The 27,771-nt window shown below is 38.8% G+C and overlaps 1 protein-coding gene across 1 annotated transcript; it reads right to left on the minus strand.

The window, feature by feature from the left end:
• Positions 1–1,343: 1,343 nt before the first annotated feature.
• Positions 1,344–18,386, minus strand: LOC126758332 (dynein axonemal intermediate chain 7). Its single transcript, XM_050472566.1, has 15 exons — positions 18,351–18,386; positions 16,749–16,837; positions 16,248–16,686; positions 16,021–16,178; positions 15,876–15,962; positions 15,479–15,678; positions 15,041–15,391; positions 14,816–14,972; positions 14,289–14,703; positions 13,629–14,255; positions 10,891–11,444; positions 3,919–4,040; positions 3,535–3,610; positions 1,673–2,048; positions 1,344–1,596 (listed from the first exon to the last, which is right to left on the minus strand). Exons 1-15 carry the CDS (start codon positions 18,384–18,386, stop codon positions 1,357–1,359), a joined length of 3,927 nt encoding a protein of 1,308 aa, XP_050328523.1. The 3' UTR covers positions 1,344–1,356.
• Positions 18,387–27,771: the final 9,385 nt, after the last annotated feature.

Genomic DNA, 27,771 nt, shown 5'->3' on the forward strand with positions numbered 1-27,771 from the left:
CCAGCGTCTTTCTCATGCCTTCATCCTGTACTTTCTCCATGCTAATAATGCGCATTCGGGTTGCATGTGATGCCAACATGTTGTGACCTGTGACTATTGGTCTGGTCATCCGTCCTGCAGGCTTTTGGAGACGTGTAAGTATAAAGCTTGGGTGGTTTGCTTCCGTTTTCTTGTAGATGATCTGGGCTGCACTGCATCTGCCTTAATATATTCCATCTCACTCTGATACGTCTGTCAGACCTTTCGAAAATTTCATTGGGTATAGTTTTTAGCGACTTGCGTATTGGTAGCTAAGTGGATGGCGCTTATGTCAATCTGAACAGATATTTCATTTCAAGGAACGCCTAAGTGGCCTAGGACCAGAATGTATGCAGCCGCTTTCGTGCAGCCATTATATCTTGTGCCTTCCTACTTTTAAAGATATTCCTTGATGCAGTAGGATGTAAGGTTATTGCTTTAGTTCTTGCGTTAGTTGCCACCGCAGCTAATTTTCTGACCGTAGAGACTTCTTCCTGGAAGATACTGCAGATTCCGGCAACTTGCTCCGCACATTAGATCCCCATACTCACTACATCGGCCAGTTTAGATCCGTGCGTACAAATCTTGTGAATGACTTAAAAGGCTTAGATATTTTTTAAACGTTACCACGTTCTCCAATTCATTGCTCCAGACGAGAGAACTCCTATGAACTCGAGAAATGTGCCTTATATGATATTTTGAGAAGAAAATGTAGAAAGCAAGCACAAACTTGTCATAGACAGACTGGACGCCAGAAATCTCTCAAGAATACATGGGGTGAGCACCGTTTACCAATAACTCGAGTAGAATTTTAATATTAGATATTGATGTTTCATAAAAATGTGGAAAATCATGGATACATTATAAGGAAAATTTCCAATTTTTACTTAGCCAGAAATAATAGGGGTTAACCCAGTGTCAAAGGAACCGAGAAGGACTAAAACTGAGAAATTGTCAGAGGGAGGTTCTCTCTTCCTGTTGTCATTACCCCAAGCAATTTTAATTAGGAAAATATAATTATACTTTTTGACGATATCTTTCAGAGACTACAAAAGTATCTCAAATGATTCAAGTTGAGTCTTACAGAACACTCATGTTCCCTAAACCTACTTTCTGTAATTAAAGAGATTTAGCTAGCACTGATCACATGTATTACTGCGGCTTATAACTCACGACACTACCGGGGATCTATGTATATAAATTTAGTAGAATCGTGGACAACTGCCACCAATATACTTTCACAATAATTACTTTTTACTTTCTTGAATAGTTATAACTTTATATCAAAAGCTGTATATAAATATTTTAATACAAAAATCCTTTGCCGAATCACTCTCTTCAACAAAAGCTCAACGGTCTGATGGCCATTAAAATACGCGCGACATTTTCACGCAGCATCGGGTCCATATTTCGCTGCTTCTCAAGACTGCTAGGAAGCGCATAAACCTGTGACAGCTGATAAAGATCGGCATAATACTCCATGCCAGTGATGCCAGCTGAATTGAAGCTCGGCGAGACCTCAGTGCAGTCTATAATGGCGGTCTTCAAAGGAGTCACCAGCAATGTGGAGTGATAGGGCTAGCCAGAGAGATACCAAAGAATAAGAGTTGTCAGTTGATATAATTAAAGATATAAGTTCTTCATACATACTCACCACTTTCTTGCCCTCGATTAGTTCGCGCATGAGCAATACAATCGTGCGGCTGCCGGCCAAAAGATTCCAACGTGACCAACTGAAGTTGTGCGATTGCACCAGCGTTGATATACAAGCATACAAATGCATTTCCATCACAAAATTCTTCTCGCAAGTACCTTCGGTGTAACAAAATGTATCTGGCTCTGGAAAAATATCAACTGCAGCGGCGATGAGTATGGACTTGAGTTCAGCAAGTGACAGCGTCTTGCCAAGCATGTCATTGATGGCCGGAGTGCTGCCGCCTTGAAAATTATTAACGCAATAGCCCGCAGAGGTGATGTTCATATCAAGACTAATAATGGAGGCGGTAAAGCTGAAGAAAATCGTGCCCGGACTGTGGGGAATAAAAAAATTGTTTCTTTTACTTTTATCTTCCTTCTACTAACTATGTCTTGTATGAGAGAAGTGAGAGTAAGGGCACGGAACTGCTTGGAATTTATGCATGATTTTATAAATGTGGATTCAGAAGCAGATAAGAGTAAATAAGGCGTGATGAGAGTATGAAAACACTGCTGCTACGAATGGGAAGAATAGGTTCGCGTATATCCGAAATTTATACTCTCGAAAATTGTCAAGATCAAAGTGTGATAAACAGTTTGGCAAAGCTTTAGATCGTGGACCATATGCTCACATTTTCGCTTTTTAACTATTGTATACCATATCTTATATGTTGTTGTAATGGGCACTTAATCTCCGTTATAATGGTAAGGATTAGATAAGTTGCCATCGAGGTCATCCAATGGTAGGCCCAGGAAACGTGCTGTTTCGACGGGATCGGACCATAGGGAGAGGTGTGTCAGATGAGTAGGGTTAACAGGGCATGCAAAGGGGTGGCTAGTGTCATGCGAGGACTTGTTGTACGCTGTACATATGTTTGATATCTCAGGGTCGATTCTGGATAAGTAGGAGTTTAACCTGTTAGAGTATCCAGAATGAACTGCGCAAATAATTCCTAAAACAGCCTAGTTCAACGTTACCTGAATTATTCCAGATTTTATTCGATCGTTTTGATCGGTAAGTTTTACAACATATTAATGGATATATATGTTATAAAGTTAACGGAAGTTTGAGTATCCTTATACTCGAACTGTTTTGACCCATTTTTGAAGTCGGTCACTGACATTTAGATGTGTTGCCTGCTCCGACTCGATTATTAGCTTCACAGTTACTAGGAATATAAAAATAAAGATATTGAGATTTAAACTATCCTATCTTTTAAATTGAATCAAACTGGACAAAGTGTGCTAAACTTTACTAAGATTTGTTCAGTACTTTAAGAGTTTTCCACGGACCAATCGCAACATGTAATTTTTGTTTATATACGAGTAGATATTTGTGAATCTTAAAAATTAAAAGCATACTTAATTGAGCAATTAGAAGAATTGCAGCAGTTAAAAATCCATTAATTTTCAGCTTAATTCTCAAACAATATGATATGCAACGCTGTGGGGTGCGCGCTAAGTCTCATCTAAGGAAATCATAACGAAATCTTTTTTATAAACGATTAAATCTGCAGCCGATTTAAGTTTACTGACGCAGTGAATGCTTGAATTGATTATGATTTTGTAGCCTTCACAGTTTCGCACACATTTTAAGTGATTCTTTGTTTATCTTCGCCCTTTGCGTATTTGCTCAGGTGTGTTGGCGTTTGAACAGTGAAATTTGTGGAATTCGACCGCCATTTCGCATGCCGTTGGATTGTGTGCATAAAACACATACAAACACACTTTGTGGTTACAACACACCCGAAAATATTGCATTTAACGGCCACTAAAAAGCTCACACACACACACACACTATATTTCTACTATACTGCGTACCTCTTAAAATCGGGTTTTATTTCCCACGTCTGATACGGCATATTGCTGTAGCGATTCATCGCCAGCCCAAATATACCTACGCTCGCTCAAACAAATGGAGAGTAACGACCATGACCGCCGTGTTGTTGCCACATCATCACCAGCAGCAGGCACCAGTACCAGCCAGCACAAACATAGATTTGTTGGAACACAGGTGCATTGTATGTGGGAGCGCGGGTGCACATTTTCCCATTTACAGTTCGGTCATTTGCATTCGTCGAATTTTGTGGTTGTTTGTTTGTTTACATTTCGTTTTGGCAGCACCAAAGCATTGCAAAAATGAGATAAACCACGAAAAGAGTTAAAATTGAAATTTACATGCGGTTGCGGCACACGCGTACTCACCCAGGCGTCCAGTGCGAAATTGTAGCGAAAGCTTCTCCTCATTAAATTTGGTATCGTGAACGTCGCGTGTGCTCCACTTGCCTTGTGTGAGTGCGATTAGATTCGACGATTTGCATTTTTTGCTGCGGAATCAGAGCAGAATGGGATTAAATCATTAAACACTAATACAATAATAATTAAGTGCTTTTGTTTATAATTGAAATTCTAGATGATTAAGAAATCTCCTGAAATATTCATGTAACAAAATCAATGTTTCAATTTGTTACCGAACAATTTTCATTAAAAATGGTGTAGAGAAAGTTTTTAGCTACAAGCCATTTTGAGTTTGTATTGTATTACAGTAACTACCCTCTAACAAAAGTTTACTGCATAGCAGGGAATAAGCAATTAGGTTTGGGTGAAACTGGAGCAGTCTCACATTAATAACTCTATGGAAGAGACTACTCGTAAATCTCTCTATGTTAGAAATTGTCTGTCTAAAGATGTTTTACTTAAACATTTATTTTCTAGTATAGCGCTGGGAACCCAGATTTCGAATGTAGAAGTAAATTGGTATACCTACAACTTATGTAAGGAGTAGTGTAACGTTGTCGTGTATAGGATCTAACTTTGTACATTATGACTAGAGATTGACATAAGTCTACATAGAAAAAGAGAGGTTGCACCGAAGCTCTAGGACTCTTACAAAATATTCCTTACAGCTATCCAATATGACAGCTATATGATATAATGGTATCCATACAACCACTTGATCTGATATCAACAGTTGCGACAGAGCAGTTTCTTAGGGCGGAAAGATCGTCGATATGTCAAAAACTGAGGACTAGTTTGCCAAAGTTACTCAGCTCGTCATGCTGATAATTTATATATATGTATATATATTTTCGTCATCCTGATCATTTATATATAGTAATATAATAATCATCTAAAACTAATCGAGATAGATATACAAGTGGGTTTATGTATATATAAATGATCAGGGTGACGAGAAAAGTTGAAATCGGCATGACTGTCTGTCTGTCCGGCCGTAGATGGGTGTAATCGGACTACTACCACGCCCACAAAGCTCCATTAACTGAAAACCTTTAAAGTGCCATGACTAAACTACCAAAACTAAAGCATTAAAATTTGCTCAGCGCAAATATTATAAGAACTATCACAATGTCAATATTGATGAAATCGAAAGCTCACTCTCTTGGTACTGTTCAAAACTACTAAAAATGCAATAAAACAATATCTTATTACGCCTGAAACACTAAATTTTACCTCCGAGACGGTATGAGAGGTCTTAATATGAGTCGGAGTGAAAATTGGACGATGGGCGTGGCACCTCAACATAACTCGGGAACTGACCTATAGATTCCAACTAAATTTAATATGTAGCATTCTTCTCATATTTCTATGTCATAGTGCGAATGTGGGCGAAATCAAATAACATCCCCACCTACTTCCCATATAGTACAATTTTAAATTCTACTTTATTCTTTCACTTTCCAGTACACAAATCAAGAAGTTATTAATATAACGGGATTAAATTTTGCACTAATAATTATTTTAAGGTGTGCCACCTTATGACAAAAAATTGTCCAAATCTAATCAAAATTGTTCAAGCCCCTAGGCATCAAATATGTGGACCTCAGTATCTGTAGCTGACTTTTGACCGAAAATATCGGTCAATTTGTGAGATATACAATTGAAATTCAGACAAAATCCTTTGCTGACAATAGCATTTCTGTGTATCAAAAATAGGTTGAATCGGGTCAATACTTCCTTGAGCTCCTTTATACCTCATTTAAGGGGGTATTCTGGTCTAGAAGCATGAATTTCAGGTAATTTTTAAAGTGTCGTAAAAAAAGGCAATTAATATTTTTACCATCCACTTTTTTATTAGTTATTTGTTAATTTTAGAAAAAATTAAAAACTAAATAAAGTAAAAAATTTCAAAAATTATGAGCTAACGACGTGGTCTCTAACGTGGGTGGTCTCTAAAAATTTCCACGTGACCATACCCATGATTTCAACCCTCCTAGTTATCTGAAACCAAAAAAAAAAAAGATTATTAATCTAGAATAATGTCGCAATGGCCGGAACTACGGAAAAGTGGGAAACAATTTTTTTCACAAAATGGCGACTGCCTGAAAAAAAAAGTTTTTTTGGATCACTTTTTCTGACTATTTCGAATTTTTTAAAAAAATAAAAATAGAAATTGGGGATGGGGCTAGTTCCAACCATAGACAAACCTATAAAGAAGACTCTATAAAAATATCAAGTAAATCGGTCCAGTAGAACCTGAGAAATCGTGGGTATCGTTCCGAAAAAGTCAGTTTTAAGAAAAACGCGTTTAAAATTTAGGAGACAATTCTAGTGAATACGGACGCCACGTCACAAAATCGGCTGTATCTCCGAAAATAAGTCGAATTTTGAAAAACCCTTCCAAGGTCATATTTTTGAAAGTCTAAACTTTCAAGATATGCAAAAAAATCGATTTTTTCAAAATCCTAGACAAGAATACCCCCTTAAAGATTTTCGAACATCCGGTTGACTTAATTACAGGTCGTTGTATGTGAGGTACCTTAATGAAACCCCAGTAGCTTTTTTATTAGTATGCGGCATGATAAGAGTTAATAGATATTTCTGTGGATTTGATTTTTGCAAGATGCAAGAGTATAAAATGTTCGGTTGTACCAGAGCTTTGCTCTTTCTTACTTGTTAGTTGGCATATTCAACCGTTAGGTGAACAAAACTACAAGGTGCGTTCCAAAGTAAACAGGACTTTTTAAATCAGTTGTCCAGTGAGAATTTTATGACATTTCATCTATTGGAAGTGAAGTTATTGCGTTTTAAGTGTCAGTATGTTTGTGTTATCGGTGCGAAAATGAGCTTCAAACAAAGAGCCAACATTAAATTTTGTTTTAAAATTGGTAAAATTTTTATCGAAATGTTTTCAAAGTGGTCTTGAGGAACGATAATAAATGACGATCAACATGTGGGCTAATCAAAATCCGTGAACACAGGAAATTCCATCGAAACTGTGCGTGAATCATGATTCAAATTCATGGAAATAGAATTGCATTTTGGCCGAACATTTGGGCTTACGAAAGGTGTGTGCACGGTTTGTTCCGCACAAATTGACTGACGACCAAAAATTGCTAATGCGCCGTCTCATCGATCGACGCTTGTGACCGATTATTTGACCAAAAATCACATTTTAACCATTAACTACTATTCACCTGATATGGCATCGTGCGACTTCTTCCTTTTCGGAAAAGAGCCATTCAAAAGGTTTGCACCGGCATACTGGCGGCCATACCGGTCAAAGAGCTCAAACACTTGTTCAACAATCTTTTGGACCATGCAAAAAGCTGTATTGAAGCAGAAGGCGACTATTTTGAATAAAATACATTTTTTTTAAGTCCTGTTTACTTTGGAACGTACCTTGTATTATACTCTATAGCAACATATTGCAAGAGTATAAAAATTCATAGAAAAACTTGGTTGAGTTGCCTTCTCTTTAGAAATTTAATTTTAATAAGTCGATAGGTTGAGTGAATTTTTAGAATAATCTTATAAAAGTTTCCATCGGATATGATCGGCTGGAAGACTTAAATCAAAACAATTCATAAAATGGTTTTGAAAGTACAATATTGGTAGAAATTAAAAAGTATATTGAAAATTACTTCATTGCCTATAAAAATGTCGGTCAAATCACAAGTATAGTTATATTTTTGAAATAGTATTTGAAATCCTTTTGTAAATATGATAAAATTGAAAAGGCACACCTAAGTGAAATTAATAAAATGGGTTGTACCTGTAAAAAAAAACGTACTAGAATCGATAACTCAAATTGCCTTTGAGTTACAGGCTTATAATACGTATATGCTCAGTTCAGTCAGTTCTATCAGCATATATTCTAACGGAGAATAATTTTTGTGAAATATCTCATAAAATTCAATGTTTTTTGATTTGTGGATTGTGTAATTTTGTTATTAAAAAAGTAGGAAAGTATTAAATTTTGCTGCACTAAATTCATTAATATTGTTTTTATAAATATTTTTTATTTCAAAAAATGGCAAGCAGCAGCAAACTCTTTCACAATCGCATCTCATCTATTTTCGATTAAATTTTCAATTTCCGTTTGACGCGACAGAAATAATTTTTTCCATCCAAAACTCATTCAGAACATAACTCAGTCCAAGCAATGCCGCACTTGAATGGGTTTGTTATTAAACGACAGTGACGAACTTTATTTTAGGCACGGAAATGAAGCTTTGTATATGTGGTTGTGTTCTAAATTTTTTGCTGCTTTTCTATTCATCGAATATTTTTACGTAGGTATAGATGAGGATATGTACTGTGAACAGAAATTAGCACACCTCCTTGTTAGCAAATGTTCGTCAAAAAGTGTCAAAATCAACATCGAGTCACACTCACTTCAAATCAAACTGAAAAAGCAGCGATTCAAAAGTGACGGAAAAATTGAAAAGACAGTAGAGAAACGATAATGTCAGCCACAACGCACCTAAAAACACACCATATGTAGATATTTACTCCCAAAAGTTTATGTATGTATATATATCCATACATATATATGCATGTAGCACAGTTAGAGGCTGACACTTCAGATTCTAAAAATCAATTGCCGTCAATTGGCAAATGTTTGCCAATGTCATTATTACACAAAAGAGCTGAGAGCGTTTCAATTGTTGCTCTTCTCGTCACCTACTGCTTTCTTTTTTTTCCCTTTCACTTATTCCTGCAGTTCATTTTGTTTTCTTTTTTTTTTAAGCTTTCGGGCTTTCGCCTGCGTAATGTTTAGGCATTGATTCTCCCTCACTTCGCAGTTGCTCGTTGATGAATAGCGATTGCTAGAGACATACCGTTATATTTGCTATTCATCGAAAAAGTTTTGAAATAAAAAGTCCGAATAATGGATTTAATTCCTGGCGTCATTCAATTATTTATGTTGAATAGAGAAAATAATATGCAAAATCATGTTAGAAGAGGCTTTATGTTTTATGAATGAGAAAATAACAAACAATTTCTTTTTATTGTAATCTCTCAGGTGTTGTTCTTAAGATAAAAAGAAAATTTCTAAATACTGTCTACGATCTAACCGAAGAGTACATCAACGTGGTATCCAACTGAGCGAATAGAAGTGACTAAACCGTCAACCCAAGTAAAACTGAAATTTTTTTAATAGTTGGTATAAGATCCCAAACGTGCTTCTCCCCTCTTTCGGGGTTTCGCGACTTCATACCGTTCACTTAAGATTTATCCTTGGTAGAAAGTTTTCATGCAGGCCTAATGTTGAGGAGACAGTCAGGAAGACATCAGTTGACTTATAGTGTTGTGGAGGAGCTGTAAAAAAAAAGGTGCGGACTCTCTCTAGTGTAGGTATTCTGGCTCTACGAAATCGTAATCAAGCCAATAAGGCAATAATAGGTGTATTCGTCTGATAGAAGGCGCTCGAAAAGTCTACATTGCCTTATTGTTTTTTTGAATAAAGCATCCATAGATATTACTTACCTAACCTAACATAACCTAATCTATCAAGGTGGATAAATTGGGTTTCTATCCCAAACATAGAATATAACTTAACAAGGACTCCAAATGATTTAACATTATAAAAAATGTCATTGCTTCCCCTAATTTATAATTTATAATAAATGATCTGCCTAAAAACGGAGAATCCTTAAGTCTACATTTATGTCCCTACATTCTTTTGACTACGATGCTTGGCTAAAAGTATTGTAGAATATCGTTTATGGTTACTACAGTGATACTTTGCCTGGTCCGAACCGATCTTATAAGCTTAGTGATAAGGCAAGATTCTGAAAACCTATGAAATTATACTTAAAAACAGATCAAATGGCTCTTGGAGTAAAAATTACCGGTGTGTTTTCATATGCCTTCTTTGTACAAGTGACTAACCATTCTGATAGCTGGGCGGCGATAAAAGACTTGAGCTCACTAGCCCTGCGTTATGGGATGCCTAAATTTGTTATCAATGGTATCTAGTAATTTTGTCATAAGACTACATACTGGATGTCAGACCAGAACGGAGTAGTAGGTAACAGTAAAGCTGACGAGCTGGTCAGTAGATTAATAACGGGTCGGTCGGTGTTCTAGTCTCCTAATGTGTTCAACTACTGCGTAGCTGCATTTCGCAAGAGTTTGGCTAACGCTGGACTATTAACGGTTCATGGCTTGCCACAAGATCCTTCGGACCCAAGAACGATCGTAAAAGATCTAGTACCATATACTTTTTGTCCTCAGTAAACCAAGCCTTTCTCTAGTTGTGCTGACTCTAAGAGTTCATCCTGTTCGAGGACATCTCAACTCTTTTTTCGTGATTGTCATGCATTTGCGAGATCAAGCCTCACACTTTCAGATATCTCACCGAGCTGATGATAAAAGAAATTTGTAGCAGCCACAAGTGGCTTTGCTGGGCAGTGCTATCCCTGGTTCAGGTATGGAAACTATCCTAATCTGTTGTAATTACAAACTGCCTACCTTAGGTTGGCTAAAGCCTTCAGTTTCTTAATATCTGAAAAAATCGGTCAAGAACTTAGTCTGAAGCTTCGAAGTTATAGTAAACCATTATGCTCTGGATCAGTTTCATTCATTATTTTGAAGTGATATAAGTAGATAGATTTGCTAGAAAGTAATGACAGTATACTGTAGAAGGAAAGAGAAGATTAAGGTGCTATCTGAGGTTATAAATATTGTAATCATCATAAGTTTATTCCATTAGCTCTCAAACAGTACTACAAAGAAGGTAAATCTGTCTAGTGCTCAAACTCTGTCTCTCTCTCTCTATCTCTGCGAATTCAAATTATTCTTCTTCTTCATTTATATGTCTTGACGCTTCTTCTTTTTCCAATATCTTCCGACTTTCGCAAAGAAAATTCAGCTAACGCAAAGCGTATATTCAAGAATACCGCAATGTAGTTATAAGATTACGTCACTTACCCATCACTGCTGTCACTTTCACTCTGCCGATGCTTGGCGAGCATTTGCTGTAGACCGCCTGACGCTGTGCCGCCACCCGCGCCGTTGATACTACCCAAAGTTTTGGCATCACCATTGAGCAGTGAATTCAAATTCGCTACAGCCGAAGGCGACGCGTCCTTACGCGCACTAGCTTCAAAGTTCTCAAGAAGCGCTTCATCATCCCAACCGTCGCCGTCGTAGGCATCTTCATCATCATATTCATCAGTGCTGCTTTCTTCATCCTCATCTTCGTCGTCTGCCAGTTCGGCCGTTTCGTCTTTATTATTATCGCCGACGCCATTTTTCGCATCCAAATCACGTAGAAACGAAAAGCCCGGATAGTAGTTGAAAGCGGGTTGCATGGCTTCCGCAAGCCTTTCAGCCTCTTGGCCATTAGCAGCTGCTGTATCGCCGGTTGCGGCATCACGTAATTCTGCCGAGCCGTTTGCGGGTGGCGAGGTCAGATTAGCCGAAATTCTTTTGAGCGCATCCGTTTGTAGCGGCAGCTGCAGTTCGGCAAGTTGATCCAAATCCTTTGGAACATTATGTGACACATGAAGCGAAAAAGAGCGAGTCGTATGTGTAGGTTAGTAAGGGTGCTTCAAATAGGTTGTGAAATAAAATAAACGATGAAAAATTAAATGAATATTTATTACATTATTTTCTACGTGGTTAACTGGTCGCCGTCGTTGCCTTTCGCTGTGGTTATTGTTGACGCTTTGCTTTCGTGCTTTTGAAGCTTTTGAGCGCAGCACAATTTTACTTTATCGCGTTGGTTCAAATACCTTCCTTTCGGTACAAATTTTAGTATAAAATGGTATTCACTATTTATCGCCGCTGTTGGCATTTTGTTGCTGTTGTTTTGTGCTCTATAATATCACACGTATACTTTTGTGGCTTGAAGGGACGCTTTGTGTAAGCGAAGATATTTTTAATATGCGTTTCTGTGGACATTTTGGGTTTTTATTCAGTTGATTGTGTTTAATGGTGGCATATTGACAAAATTAAACACTGAATGGGCCCAGAATTCTATTGTAGTCCCACAAAAATTTTATGAAAGTGGTTTACTGGTATGCTTTAACGGCTTAAGAAGCTCAAACTGTCCCAAAGTGTGAAATGTTGCGGCAATTTAATTTAAGCAAATTAAATAACATAATATAAATTGATAACGTGCCTCTTTAACATAATAAGTATTATATTTTTCTCTTAAAATTTGATATTCCGAACAAAACATAGGAGGCATCCCTCTTTCGAAAGCTAGTGTGAAGGGTCATGGAATTCTAAGCAAGAAAATTAATATCTTAGTCAAAAGAGCTTTTATTTCTCAAAGTCAGTACAACATTGAAGTTAAATATTAGTTAAATAGAGTTACGGGATCGTGGCCATCTTTGTCGGGAAGGTAAGGAACCTTTAATTATGTGATTATTCACAAAATACGTCCTTACATAAACTCAATCGGTGATAATGAAATAAAAACTTTATCTATCAGTAATGAGATATTTTTTAGGGCGCTCCTGGATAGCCTTCTTAATAAGATGGATACTCCGTTGCCAATCGGAGTTGTTTAGAATGGATCCGAAATAGTGTTTATAAAGATTTTCCCCTTATGATCATGAATGGACTAACTCACAATGAGGTTGAGCAATACCAAAAGATCCGTCAGGATCGGGAAGGAGCTCGCCGAGCCGTTCGATACCAAACGAGTTTTCAGACAAAGCGACAACCTGTTGCGTGACTTCTTCAATCTACTGTTGAAGAAAATAATTCGAGCTGCAGAGCTTAATTGAACAGGTACAATCTTCTATAAAAGTGTACAGTTGCGTACGCCGATGATATTGCTATCAGACTGGATAAGGAAGCGAAGCAAATGGATTTGGTAGTCAATGAGGCCAAGAAGAAAAATATCTCCTGCCATCAAACAATCTTCGCACTCGCGACTTGGCTCATGCATCACTGTTGGCAGTCATAACTTTGAAGTCGTAAATAATTTTAGCCTTGAAATCACTCTGAATCATATTTGCCAACAGGTGCTACTTCCGACTGAGTAAGCAATTGAGAAGTAAAGTCCTCTCTCGACGAATAAAAACCAGACTCTGTAAGTCATTCATTATTCCCATTCTGCTATATTGTAAAGAGGCATGGACGTTAACAACATCTCGAGAGAAAGGTTCTGCGAAAGATTTATGGTCCTTTGCGCGTTGGAAAGGCGAATATCGAGTTCGATGGAACGATGAGATATCTGACGACATTGACATAGTTCAGCGAATTAAAAGACAGCGGCTACGTTGGCTAGGTCATGTCCGATTGAGCGAAAGCACTCCAGTTTTGAAAGTATTTGACTCAGTACTCGCCGGAGGAAACAGAGGAAGAGGTGGAGGAAAGACCAGGTGGAGAAAAATCTGGCTTCGCTTGGAAGCGATAAGCGGTGTCTACGCCAGTAAAGACGAAGAGGAATTTGGTCTATATGAGGACTTGTTATACGAATAATCTGCAAAGGTCACTTTTTTGAAGGTTGTTAGTCTGTTCGGCCAAGCATCTTAGTTACGCGAAAATACCGCATTTCGAGCTAATAGTTCCTAGAAGTTATGATAAGCCCTATTTTTTGAGATTCTGGAGCTCTGTTTCCTTACAGAATTTTTTTCTTTAATCAGGACTTTGAAATATTTTTTCAACCATTTGCTACATTTTTCTTGACTGCAAAACGATAATAAACTCACCTCCAGCAATTTTGAGAACATATAAGTCTTCCGCACAGCCACTACTTCCATTTTTTGCGACGCTGTCTCAGCGGTTTCATTAGAACTCCGTCTAGAACTGTTATCACTAACTGCGCCACCATTACCATTTGCCTGACCATTGCCAGTTTTTGCGCTAGGAAGCACCGGCTCCTTATTGTTGGCACCATTGCTGTGTCCATTAGTTTTGCCGTTTCCATTGCCAGTTGTTGTACCATTTCGTGCACAAACTCCATTCAGGCTCACGCGCTTTGTTTCCACACCATTTTTTGTATTCGCATGCTCTTGGAGCTTATCTTGATTGACGCCGTTTGCCGCCTGATTTTGCTTCAACTCTTCACTTCTTAAACCAAACGAGCGCTTATCGCTTGTGTTCTCTTTAAATTTGATCAACTTTTTTATTTCCATTTCCGGGAAAAGCTCACGCGGCTCATCCCAGTCTAGGAACTCATTCGTTATATATTCTTGACGCACTTGAAGTGTGCTCTTACGTCCACCACTTGTCCTCGTCAATGCCTTTGAATCATTGGCAGCTTCGTCTGCTCTGTTGACACTTCGATGGCGTGCCAACATAATCAAACGCTGTGCTGGGCCCTCACGTTGTCGCCGCTTCTTCTGTTTACGTTGTTGACGCGCCAACACTTTGCTACTCAACACCGGTGCTGATTTCTCCCAACGCAGACAAAAGCCTGGTGGCAGACGTGGCACAACGAAATCTTGCAACAAACCGTAAATATCGATGCCGCGCGGTATGTTGAATAGGTCAAAGTCGGTAACCTCACGCACAGCAGCCACTGTTGACAGGTATTCCGTTTCGATTGTTGACTTCTGTGAGCTGCGTTTACGTAGCTTAGCGGGGAAACGTGGCGAACCCTTAAGTGGACTGGCATTGGTTGTGGTCGAAAGTGGTGTGGCTTCGGTAGGTGTGGCGGTGGTGTTGACGGCATTGCCGAGTGGTGGTTTCGCACCATCCGTCAAATTTGACTCCAACGTTTCAAAGTTGGTCTCCCAGCGACAAACAATGGGTGGTTCGAACCAAATGACAGAGTCGGGCAAGCTTTTCACATGAAAGTAGAGTGACGTGAAAACCAGAAGAAGGTAGAACATATTGAGTTGACACTGTCTGCCATTGATTTTGCTTTGCTTTGATTGATTAGTCAAACACTTACTCTAAGCTGACCAATGCCAATTTGTCGAGTGCTGCTTCAACCATGCGCATCTCCGCTTCAATTTCCTCGGGCAAACGTCGTACACCGGGTTGTGGTGGTGGCGGTGGCTTGTAGTTTTCGTAAAATATCTTATGACTCAAGTGGTCTGGTGTAATTACTGACGGTGGAAAGGTTAATTATACATCCTTTACAAAGATTTTGTGGATGCCTGCTAAGTCTACTTACTGGTTCTTATAAAAGAACGCTCATTTAGGCGCTTATCTTGCTGCGGCGTCTCTAAGTAGTCAATGCGATAGACCCCGCCTATAATGCGATATTTACGCAAGTTCACATCGGTTTCGGTCAGTCTGTAACTCTCCGGTCCAATGGCACGTCGTCGTGCTTTACTGAGCTCCTCTTCATACTCAGCATAGATTTTATCCACGTCAAAGCTTCGCTCACGTTTGGCAATAATTGAACTTGAGTCTTGATCTGCTGCACCGGTGGAGAGTGGACTGTCCTTAGTGCAGTCCTCGAGCATATTTTGTAGAATATCTTTGCGTTTAATCCACTCTCGTTTAGTATAACGAAGCATATCTGAAAGCGATAATGAGAAAGAGAGAAAAAGAGATATAAAGAGGACATGTTAGTGAGTTCGATGAAGGCAACACTTCTTCACTCAACTTATATGCTCGGGTAGTGCTCGTTTTGCTTTGAAGCTGTCACAATAGTCGCTAAAGTGATCATAGTCCAACCAAAGTCCACGCATAGCTGAGCTTTGTAACTCCACAGAGATCGGCAGTGCGATTTGTAATGTTAATGCAGGAAATTCGATGTCATTGCTAGTAACCTGTTCACCAATACGGCCTTTCGGATTTACGGAACTGTGAAAGGAAACAAAAAGTGATCTTGATAGATGTTTAAAATACAACAATAGAAAGGCAGCTACACTATCTGCTTGGAAACCAATTGCTTAGGAATTCAATCAGACACTAAACCCGCCGTTTCATTGACTAAATTTAGAGGAGGTCCAAAGGGATCGTATTTTATTTTCAGCTTATAGATAACGGTATAAACTTACATTTGCGCATCCTTTGAAAAAGTCCAAATGTGGCTTTTGAAGACATCCGACACATATATATGTGTAAAGACACCTGGCCGATCACTCCTAAAGCATCATATTAAAGACATCAAATACCTTGCAAAAGATAGTCTGGTATACTCACTCCATATCACGATCTATGTGCGACATTGTTTTATAAGTAAACTCATCCAGATGTTCGCTCAAGAGCACGCGTATTTCCATTTTGAGACAAATCAGATCGGCAATGATATGCGGTGGCTTCTTTTTATCCAGCAGCGCCTCATCGAGCTCTGCGAGTATCTGATTGAATAAATATAACATCAGTTAAAGTTATTCACCCCAGTGTTCCCTTACTCCTTCTCTACTCACCCCCAACACTTCACGTATACGTTGCGCATACACATCGCCCGCATTGCCTTGGCGCTGACGCAAGCTCTTTCGCGATAAATCCGGCGCGTCGAGATCTTGCGTGAGCAGCGTGCGTTCGTTGGTGTTCAATAGCCAGTTGCGTGAGGCACGCTCACGTCGCTCCATATCGCTGCGCCACTGGTGTATGTAGCGACGCAAATCGCTGGGGCTGTTGGCGTTGGGCAGTCCATTGCAACGCATAAATCGCTCCCAATCACGTTCCTCCTGCTCCAGCGCCTTGATGCCGGTTGTTACTTCGCGTACCTCTTTGAAGAAGCTCATGCTGTTGCGCAGCTGGGCACGTCGCCTTTTGTTCTCTTGTATTTCCTCCTTTTGACGGCGCTTAGCTTGTTCGAACTCGATTTGTCTTCGCTGGCGCTCCTCTTCCAGTTTTCTTTGTCTGTTGGAATTAAGCGATGCATAAATTTAAAGCTAAGTTTGATGTTTTTTGTGTTCATTTACCTCTCTTTCTCCATTTCGATACGCAAGAGTTCGGCTTGTTCGGCCTCCAAGCGCGCTTTCTCCTTCTTCGAGAGCTTTTTCTTCGGTGGCTTTTGTAAAGAGTTTTGTATTTATTTTCAATTTATTTTTTATTTAATATTTTATCAATTACTTACCATTGTTACAGTTAACTATCTCTTTCGAATAAATATTTAAAATCCTCTTTAGTAGAGTAAGTAATTTAACTGACGGCGTTTGTATCGATCCAACTTTGTTGAACCGGCTTTTCCTGGCGGCGGCGTTGCTTTGCTACCAGCTGTTTGCAAAGCACAACAATATTCACCATGGCAGACAGTTGTATATGTGGGTACTTAGACCCCTCCTTTCTCGCTTTTACGCCTTCATGTATTCCCATACCATGTGCTTAAGCCGTTACCAAGTATTTCCGTTTCCGTTTTGAAAAGTAGCAGCAATTTTGTATGCCATGCTTATTGTGAAGATGAAAAGTTGTTGTTGAACTTTAAATGAGTCAAGTGGAAAATAAAAGAAAGCTCCACTACGTACGAGTTATTTATTTCAAACTAGCATGGCGAAGTAGGCGTTGCTAGACTCTAATAACTTCAACCAATTTGTCGGAAAGTTCTACTCGCGACCTGTTTAATATCTTTTTTATGTACAGTGGAAATAAAAATTCCAGAATCGTACAAGGGTTTTCCGACTTCCATCTTGCGAACAAACTTTTACTAACAGCTGGGTATCTCAACGTGGTATCCAACTGGTCGAATAGAAGCGGCTTGGACGTCAAACCAAGTAAAACTGTACTAGTTTTATTTACCAGGAGGTATAACATCACAGATTATTCTTTCCCCGTTATACGAATGCTCACGTCTTCAATTTGTTAATAAGAAGAAATACGTTGGGCTTTTCCTTAATACAAAATCTTTATGGAGGCCATGTATTGAGGAATGTGTAAGGAAGGCATCGGTAGAGGAGTTATAGGGAAAAGGTTGTGGACTTTCACCAAAGTTGGTGTTTTGGTAATATTCTGTGGCGTATTCGTTTGGTGGAGGGCGAACGAAAAGGCTACACTCGTTAAGAACGCTTGAACGCGTCAAATGAGTGGCTCTCATCAACCTTTTCGTAATACTGTGGACTTCACCAATAAAACACTGAATGAAAAATATAGCATCAATCTCCTCCATCATCAGATTAGTTTGAGTGCGCAGTCGCTGATAACTGCCAAGCTGATGAACTAGCCAGAGGGGGCACCCTTACCGCTCAAATCGGAATGCGAACAAGTTGGATTACCATTTGCATCTCGCGTCCTAGCACTGGACTATTGGGCTCGCTTGCGCTGGCTAAGCAGGCGTTGATCGACGATCCGACTTTTAGCTTAGAGGAAAACGCAGCAGATGTACTGAACTAGTTGCCTGTAGCAAAATTCATAGGAACTCTTACTGTACATTTGTCAATAGGCTTCCATGCGGTAAGGCTAAAAATCTTAATGGACGAAAGTTGTCAAAGTTGTATGAAGGAAGGTGAGGTGGAAAAAACATCAAGGAACTTTCTCCTGCATTGTTCAGCCTTTGCCGGACTGAAGCTGGAACACCTTGTTAGTCTCACCTTTTGCAAACCAGTAGTCAAAGCCGAAACTAGCATTAATCGTCTTAACTAATTTTTTTATAGGTAGCTTAGAGTGTACCCGAAGTCCGTGGAAAGTCGATTCTGCGCCGAAACTTCATTGTCGGACTGACGTATGGAACGGCTTGGCGCGTTTTACATCGAGATCTTAAATTGAAAACGTACAAAATACAGCTTGTGCAAGAACTGAAGCAGCTCTACGTACCCAAGCGACATCGCTTAGCTCTATGGACTCTTGAAAAGTTCCAAGAAGATACGATGCTTTCGAGCTAAATTTTGTTCAGCGATGAGACCCATTTCTCAATGAGAATGTAAACAAGCCAAATTGCCGCATTTGGGACAAAGGGCAACCGGAAGAGATATAAGAGCTGTCATTTCATCCAGAAACAACAACGCTTTGGCGTGGTTTGTGGGCCGCTGGAATCATCGGTCCATATTTATTAAAAGATGATGCCGGTGAGAACTTAACCGTCAATGACGACTGTTATCGCGCCATGATAACCGACTATTTCAGGTCTGATATTGAAGCTCGTGATTTCGGCGACATTGGGCTTCAATAAGACGGCGCTACTTCTCATACATCGCAACAGTCAATGGATTTATTGAGAGAACACTTCGGTGAGCAGATAGCTTCACGTTTTGTGCCCGTCGATTGGTCACCAAGATCGCGTTATATCATACTGTTAGAATTTTATCTATTTGGGTATGTAAAGTCTACATATGTATGTGGACAATCCCTCTTCGATTGAGGCCTTGGAGAAAAACATCATGTGTATCATTTGCCAGTTACCAGCCAAAATGCTCGTACGAGTCATCGAAAATTGGACTCAACGGATGGATCATGTAAGACGTAGCCAACATTTGAAAGAGATATTTTTCAAAAAATAAACATTACCCGTTAAATTTGAAGTTTCTGTGCTTTTTTTAACTGGAGAACTTCGAAATGGATCAAGCTTTATATGTATATTCTTTATAGGGTATCTGACCTTTCCGTTTGGGAGTTAAAAGCTTAATGTACCCTGTTCATGGTATACAAATATTTTTAGAAAGGAATAAAAATACGATCTGAACTTAATTTCCTAGTGTTTCCCAAACTTTCAAGTTCTTAACGTTCCCAGTGATGTATAGTACCTGTGTTATATATAACATCAAATTTAGGGTAGTATTCCGTCGCTTTCTTGAACTTATATGAAATAACGCATTAAAAGATGTCCCATATATGATTTTCAGTCGTATACAACTTCTCATTAAGAGAAATGCTGCTCATAAAAACCACACAAATCCCATTTAATTTGTAATTATGTCGGTTATTAAATATTTACAAATGTTTATTCATATTGATAAGCTTAACGGTGTTAAATTTATATATGTTGTATATATGTATATTATTTATATAGGCATATGTATATTTTTCTACGCAAACAACTTTTTCCCATGGCAACCTTCGTCAACTCAAACCGTTTTCCTTTGGCCGGCGGGTAAAAACTCATTTGAATTTCTTAATGACAGTGTTAATTTTGAGTGTTACTTTGCAAATTTCGGCAGTTTTGTGTTTATTTAACAAGAGCCACTCTAAAACATACATATGTATATCCAATATGTGTGAAGATTAGAAAACTTTTTATGCCGCCTACACTTATACGCAAACGGATTGTATCTCTTTGTATGTATTTTTGAGGTTGAAAAAGCGTAAGCGTATACCAACTAATGCATAACTTAGCATAACTAATGCTCGTGGGACACAAGCTGTGAGTGCGAAAAAACAGTTCACTACCTCCAATTCCTTTGACGGCTGTTCTGAAGCCTATTGCTTGTGGAGGCTTTGTACTTTTTTATACCCAAGAGTAGTCATGTTGTATGGTATTATGAGTTTGGAAGAAAAAATGTGGGTATACTTATATAAATATTTTTGTATGTGGGGGTTAATAGTAAGCCTGGTTCCGATCTCAGTGATGACCAGAAAGCTTTTTTCAGTACCAGTCGTATTTCTGTGGGCAAAATGTAGGCTCTGTGTTAGAGATTCAATTCATCTTATATGTAGTATAAAGAAGAATATTATAAAAATAGGAGGAAATTAGCCGTGTTGATATCGATCTATGCAAGGAAGCCCTCGAGTAACACGAAAGAAGTAGCAACCACATTTCAGGCACCCAGCGGTCTACGAAGTGGCAACGAACAAGTAGAAGCTCGGACAGAGCGCACTTGTTATAAAATTTCCTCGATAAGATCATGTTGTTGTGCCTACTACAGACCAATAATGGATTTTTTTTTGTCAGCTGCTGTGTTCAAAAGCTGGTTTGTTAATTAAAAAGGACCCAATATACTGATGAGTATGAAAAAAACAACTAATAATCAAGTCCTTATCCTAAATAGGTGAATTTTTCAATATTTTTAGAATACATTCTCTTGAAAACCAAGAAACAGTTTGAAACAATCATCTAAAAACTATTAAACTTCTATATTTTAAAGAAGTTCTCTCGATATTTTTGCTATCCACCATGATGTCATTTTCCAAGGGGCCCAGAATTAGAGGTTAAGCCCTTGGATTCCGAATTACAGACACGGAACTTTCATACATCTGACTTGACAATAAACAATATTTGGTTCCCACCCAACCTTAAGTCAGTCTCATTTTTCTTAACTCCCTTGTATCCTTAACTCAATAAACTTGTAACCGCCGCTGGAGTGGCTTCTTAGCCTCGTGACGTTTCGGCGCTGCGGCTTAAGTACCAAAAATTGTTGCTTCAGCAACGCGCCGCTTTCGTTGCCAGCTACTTTCGCACTTCGACCGCCCACTTTTTAATTTTAATGTAGCAGCGCCGCTTAATTACCGCAATGAAAAGCCGAAATTTCTTAAGTACACTGTGGATCCGCGGCTTCACAGCGCAACGGCGGTTGATTATCCCGCCACTGCGCGCTTTGTTGTCTTAACACATTTTTGTTGTTGGCCTTTTGTACGCCACGTGACAGCTGATGCTGCTGATTACCCGCTTGTTTGGAGAATATTTTATGTGGAGACCGCAAGCTGGGCTGAGCTGGTGTACTCATGTGTATTTGCCTGTGTGAGTTTGTGTATTTGTGTGAGTGTGAAACCGCCGCAATCCTTCTACTTAGCCGCCGTCAAACTTTTTGGCAACCCACTCGCCGAGTTTCCTGTTTGAAAAATCCCCTAATTGTTGTGGCAACTTAAATTAAATGCGCGCTTTATTCTCGGCGCTGTTTTTCTCTCTCTGCCTTCGCTTTCGCTCTCGTTTTAATGCTTTTGTGGTTCTTAGTGGCCATTTTATGAGGCTTATAACCAGCTGTCGGCGGTGTGGCGCACATTTTAATGGAATTTGTTTAATTAATGTTCCACTCCGGGCTTTTAAAATCGTTTCATGTTATTTACGGGCCAATGAGCCATAAAAGGCTCAATAAAAATTCAAAACAAAAAAAAAATAATAAATTATGAAAAGAAAAAACCACTAGGCGTTGACAAAAATTGGCAAGGCTCGTGGCGTTCATGGCGTTGCGTAGCGTAGTTCTACATGCAGCCTCTGGTCTATTTGCACACATGCAACACATGAAGGCAACCCATGGAGGCAACGCTTGTTTGTTCAATGCAACTGTGTGCATCTGCGCGCCAAGTAAAACATGCACTGCCACAGCACTTAACTGCACTAACATTTATTGCGCTGATCGCGGATGAGTTGTGGGGAGTGTGTGTGTGCGTGTGCATAAAAACCGTTAAAAATATTCGCTCGAGTAGGCAGACAGCAAAAATTGTTCAATGCCTGGTTGCACCGAAAGAGGCATATTTCCGTTGTCACCACAGTTTGTTGTTTTTATTTTTTTATTTTCGTCATTGTTTATAGTCTCGAGGCGCTTGCAGGCGCGAAATTTTGTATGTGTAAGGTATGCAAACATGCAAGTGCGCTGTCGTACGGAATTAACAGTAGATCGAGAGCACCAGTATTTTGGCCAAAAAATAAGTTAAGTAAAATGTATATGTATATGTAAAACCTCCAAATAAAAATAAGAGTTTAAATCAATAATTCCGTAGAAAATTTCATTTGAAATCATCAAATTAAGGTAATTTCCATGACTGAACGCTTTTTCTCCCAAATAGCTTTCCTTTTACATTTTTTCTGTCATAATAGAATGAAAAAAGTTTTTTTTTCAGTTTCTAACCAAACGATAAGAATGCGTTATAAAATGCTCAACTTAAGAAAGTTTGGACCTTTTTCTTCGCCTTCCGTGTACCAGAGCACAGCAATGTCATTCAAAGGCAGATCGCAGAAATGAAAGAAATACATCCGTTCTGACAAAGAGCGTGCTCAGAATTAGAAATATACAAAAATATATATGCAGATAGCCAAGCGGCTTTGAAATCACTAAAGTCTCTTAGGGTTTCGACAAATATAGTAAAAGATCCTCGATCTAATATCATATTTCAGGATAAACCTGCAATGGGTTCTAGGATACATGGTTTTCTCGGCACTTTGAAACAGAAGAACTTAGAAGAACCGCCACTAAACAATTAGATTCCGTAAAAATGTTTTTTCTATGCTTCTAGCTACTTCTAAAACGTGATCCATTTGGAACATTCTTTGGCATTTATTTTTTTGATTATTATCTATTTCAAATGTTGGCCGCGTCTACGTTTCGGACCATCTGAATCCGTTGAGTTCATTTTTCGATGACTCGTTCGAGCATTTCTACTAGTAACTGGCGAATGACACTCGTGATGTTTTGCTCCAAGGCCTGAATCGAAGCGGGTTTGTCCGCATAGACTTTGGACTTTGCATATCCTCACAAGATACGTATATCACATGATCTTAGTGGCCAATCGCCTGGTCCAATACGTGAAATTATCTGCTCATCGAAATGTTATTAAATTCATTGATTGATGCGATGTGTGGGAAATGGCGAAGTGGAAGTCTTGTTGAAACCAAATATCACCGAGATCACGAGCTTGAATTTCAGACATCAAATAATCGGATATCTTGGCGCGATAACAGTCGCCTTTGACGGTTACGTTCTCACCGGCATCATTTTTGAAAAAATATGGACCAATGATTCCACCGGCCCACAAGGCGCACCAAACCGTTGTATTTTCTGTATGTAATGGCAGCTTTGGAATCTCTTTAGGTAGCTCTTCGTCTCAAATGTGGCAATTTTGCTTATTTACATTTAAATTGAGCCAGAAATGGGCCTCATTGCTGAACAAAATTTGGCTCGAAAACGTGGGATCTTCTTGGAACTTTTCACGAGCGCATAGAGCGACGCGATGCCACTTGGGATGAAATCCCAAACAATACTGATCAAAAGTACTGCTTTACATGAATCACGCGTGATGTGAAAAAGCAATTCTCTACTTGATGATGTTTCGAGGCCTCTTAAAGGCCAAGATATGTGGTCACGCAAGTTCTCTACCTAACCATCTTTCTACACCAGTCAAATAAAATAACTGCTAATGATTGAAAAACGCCCATGGAAACTTTGTGAGCGTCGATAAAACTGCTCACATATTCATTACCTTCAGCCTGAATTGCAAGGCTTCGTCATAATTTTTTTAGCCATACCAACAGAAGTAATGCTCTGTAGTGCGCCTAAAAGAGTGAATTACCAAATTTTTAAAATTGAGAAAATGTACCTTAGACCATCCCAGCGAACTAGCCTTATAACATAACTTAATCTCAGAATTCAATTAATGTGTCGATGTAATGCACAATAACCATGAAGTTGATTTGACCTGTGTAGGGCTGCCGATTCAAATTTCCTCTGCATTAGCAGTTTTTGTTTCGCTGCAAGTGCTACTAGTTCGTATGAGTTTGTTCGATCGCTCTCATCCAGTGTTTGACGAAGTAAAAAACTTAGGTTCTATCCTTGCTTTCTCTTATCAAAAAGACATGTCAGGGTAGTGCACCTCTTATGACTTGCAATCCCAGCACTCATTTATGATAATTTTAAAGCATTTTTTAATGTCGTCGGTGGGAGATAATGGAAGACATTTCAAGCTTTGTGTTTTATAAGATAATTGCCATGAAGTACTTCTCTGAGATATTTTACGATACCTTATCAGAATTTCAAACATTGATGTTAAAATCGAAGTTCATTATTTGAAAAACGATGTTAAGATTGGATTTTTGGAAAATTGTCATTTATATTGTTGTTACATGTAATGTTATCATTAAGCCAAACACGCCTCTCTTAAGTAGCCTGAAAGAGCTTAATAAGAATACTTTTCATGACAACTCTAAATATAGTACTTTTACGGTCCGATAAATGTAGCTGAAATTAAGAAAAAATGTTTGTGATTATCTCTTTTCGCACTATACCAAGTGAACGAAAATTAAAAGTGTTGCTTAACTGAACCCGGAGAGACAAGATGAAGACATTTATAAATATCGATACAAAACTTTAAAAACAGCAGACGCATTTTCAAATATGCTAAATCCTCACACACACACACCAGTGCCACCGCAAAAGCCTTCACCCTTGTTATTTACGGTTATTTAATTTATTTCACAAGCAAACCACAACATCCTTGAAGCTGGTCACTTTGAGTTAAGTGAGTGCAACAATTTTCAAATTTCAGACCACCAACTGGTACTAACCAAAGAAATATTTGCGAGACATTGCGGTCCAATAGAATACTATTTATAGCATGACAATATGCTCCTCGAATGTGTGTGCGTTTGTATGCGCTTGTATGTGTGCAGTAGTGACTTTGGAAAGACTTTCGAGGCAGCATAAGCACAAGGAATGCCGGAAACCAGCAATTCGAAGACTGCGTGTGAGCACCACATGCATACAACAACAATGACAATACCTCACTATATATATATATGATATATATCTACATTTGTATGTATGTATATATATATTTGTATGTGTATATATATATTTGTATGTGTGTGTGTGTGTTGGCGTGTTGGCACGTGCCTGCTTGTAGGGATATTTGTGTCGAAGCATATGTGAGCGCATAAGTAGATGAGTACGTGTGCACTCACGCTGGCATGCAATGCATGTTGCAACAAGCATGTTATTGCAATTAAGTAATTTCTTATTGCCACATTGTTGTGCAGTACAATACATACACATATGTATGTGTCTGCTGTTGGCAATTGTTCGACAGTTACATTTAGTTGCGGTACTTAGTTGTCATTGTTGTTGTCTGGTAGTTGTTGCTGGTAAAAAGGACATTAATTGTTATTTTATTATAGCAATGAGTTCATTAAAATTTGAAATAGATTTATGACAGTGCGTGTCATGCAAGAAGCGCTTAACAAAAAATGGCTGTGTTAAGTGGCAACAGCTGTGGCACGACTTTATTAACTCTGTTAAATTAGCATCTATAAAATCATTGGATACTTCTCTTTCTTCAGCACGTCTCATTAGCTTCGAAAAAGCCCTCTGCATGCTTTGATTGGTAAGAGCATTCGTTGGAGTTGGTGAATCTGAGTCCATTCGAACGATAAATGCTAAATGACAGAGTGTTCATTCAATTATTTATCGATTTTAAAATCAACAATTTGCTAAAATTTCAAAAGGGACGCTACAAAAGTAGACCAATAGGAACAGCAAACGACGATATTTTTTTATTATTTTTTATAAATGATCAGGGTGACGAGAAAAGTTGAAGTCCGGTTGACTATCTGTATGTCCGTCCGTCCGTACGACCGTGTAAGCTGTAACTTGAGTAAAAATTAAGATATCTTGATGAAACTTGGTATGTGAGTTCCTTAGTACAAAAAAAATTCGAGTTCGTTGATTGACCACTGCCACGCCCACTAATCGCCATTTACCGAGAACATGTAAAGTGCCTTAACGAAGCACTAAATTAAGATATAAAGCTGTAATTTGGTATAGAGGATCGCAGTAGTACGGGACACCTGTGGGTGAAATTTTTTGAAAAAGTGGGTGTGGCCCTACCCTCTAACAAGTTGAAGTTCAAGTTCAGTTTTCGTTGTTCAGGACAAATCTTATTAGAACCTCTATCGACAGTGTGAAAATGGATGAAATCGGACGATAACCCGTTCACTCCCCATATAACGGTACAGTTAAAAACTAGTAAAAGCGCAATAAATCAATAGCTAATTACGCCAGAGACATTAAATTTTACTACCGAGATGGTATGAGAGAGCTTTATAGGATGAAATCCCATATAACCCGATCAACCAATTTCGACAAAATTTAGTTCGTGGCATTCTTCTTACATTCTCATGTTACGTTGTGAAAATCTACGAAATCGAACAACAACCACGCCTACTTCCAAATAGCACAATTTTAATTCCATTTGATTCTTTTACTTTCCAGTACAGAAACCAAAAAGTAATTGATTTAACACCGAATAGTACCGAATATGTAGACTCCGGTACCTATAGTTGACTATTGATAGAAAATGTCGGTCAATGTGTGAGATATATAGTTGCAAATCAAGGAAAATCCTTCTCTGACAAAGGTATGTCTGTATGTCAAAAATGGGTTGAATCGGACCAATACTTCGTTTAGCTCCCATATACCTAACATAAAGATTTTCGAACTTCCGGGGGATTTCACTTTACATACATATATGATTGGTTTTATACCAGTATTTCCCTGGTTGTGATTCTTGCCAGTTGCAAGAGTAAAAAATGTTCGGTTGCACTCGACCTTAGTTCTTCCTTACTTGTTACATTTCTCTTCAGTAAGGTTTGCCATTTCATTATGAAAAATATACGATTCAACAACGAGTCGAAATTATTAAAATTTACTACCGAAATTCAGAGTCAGTGGCCTCAACTTTAAGAGCGCCACGTCCAATTTATGGTCGTCATAGTCATCCTATCAGATCAGCAATTGAGCGTCTAGTGGAAAAATTTGAATGAACAGGCTCAGTAGAAACGGTTCCCGTGCCAGTGAGATAAAGAAGTGCCCGTAGTGTCAAGAATATTGCTGCCGGTAGTGCATCAATTGAGGAAGGCCTAAATCAGTCTCTCACACGTCGTGCTCAAGCGTTTTGCATTTCTGTGAGGCCGTTGTGGCGAACTTTACAAGAACTAATTGACACAAGAACTGAAGCTGCTTGATCACCAGAGACGTCGTATGTTCGTTAATTGCTCTGAGCAACAACTTGAAAATGATCCCGAAATTCATCGAAAAATCATCTTCAGCGATGAGCTTAATTTCTGGCTGAATGGTTTCGTCAATAAGCAAAATATGCGTTCTTGGTCAGGCAGCAATCTACACGTATTCCATAAGTTATCATTGCATCCCGAAAAATTACGCTTTGGTGCGGTGTATGGGCGACCTGTTCCTGTAAATGGGAATCGTTACCGCTCAATGACAACCGAATATTTTTGGCCCGAAATGGATTATATTTATTTGGCCAATATGTGGTTCCATCGGGATGGCGCCACAAGCCATACAGCGAATGTCA

Source organism: Bactrocera neohumeralis, chromosome 5 (assembly GCF_024586455.1).
Source record: "Bactrocera neohumeralis isolate Rockhampton chromosome 5, APGP_CSIRO_Bneo_wtdbg2-racon-allhic-juicebox.fasta_v2, whole genome shotgun sequence".
In the NCBI taxonomy this organism is placed as follows: Eukaryota; Metazoa; Arthropoda; class Insecta; order Diptera; family Tephritidae; genus Bactrocera; species Bactrocera neohumeralis.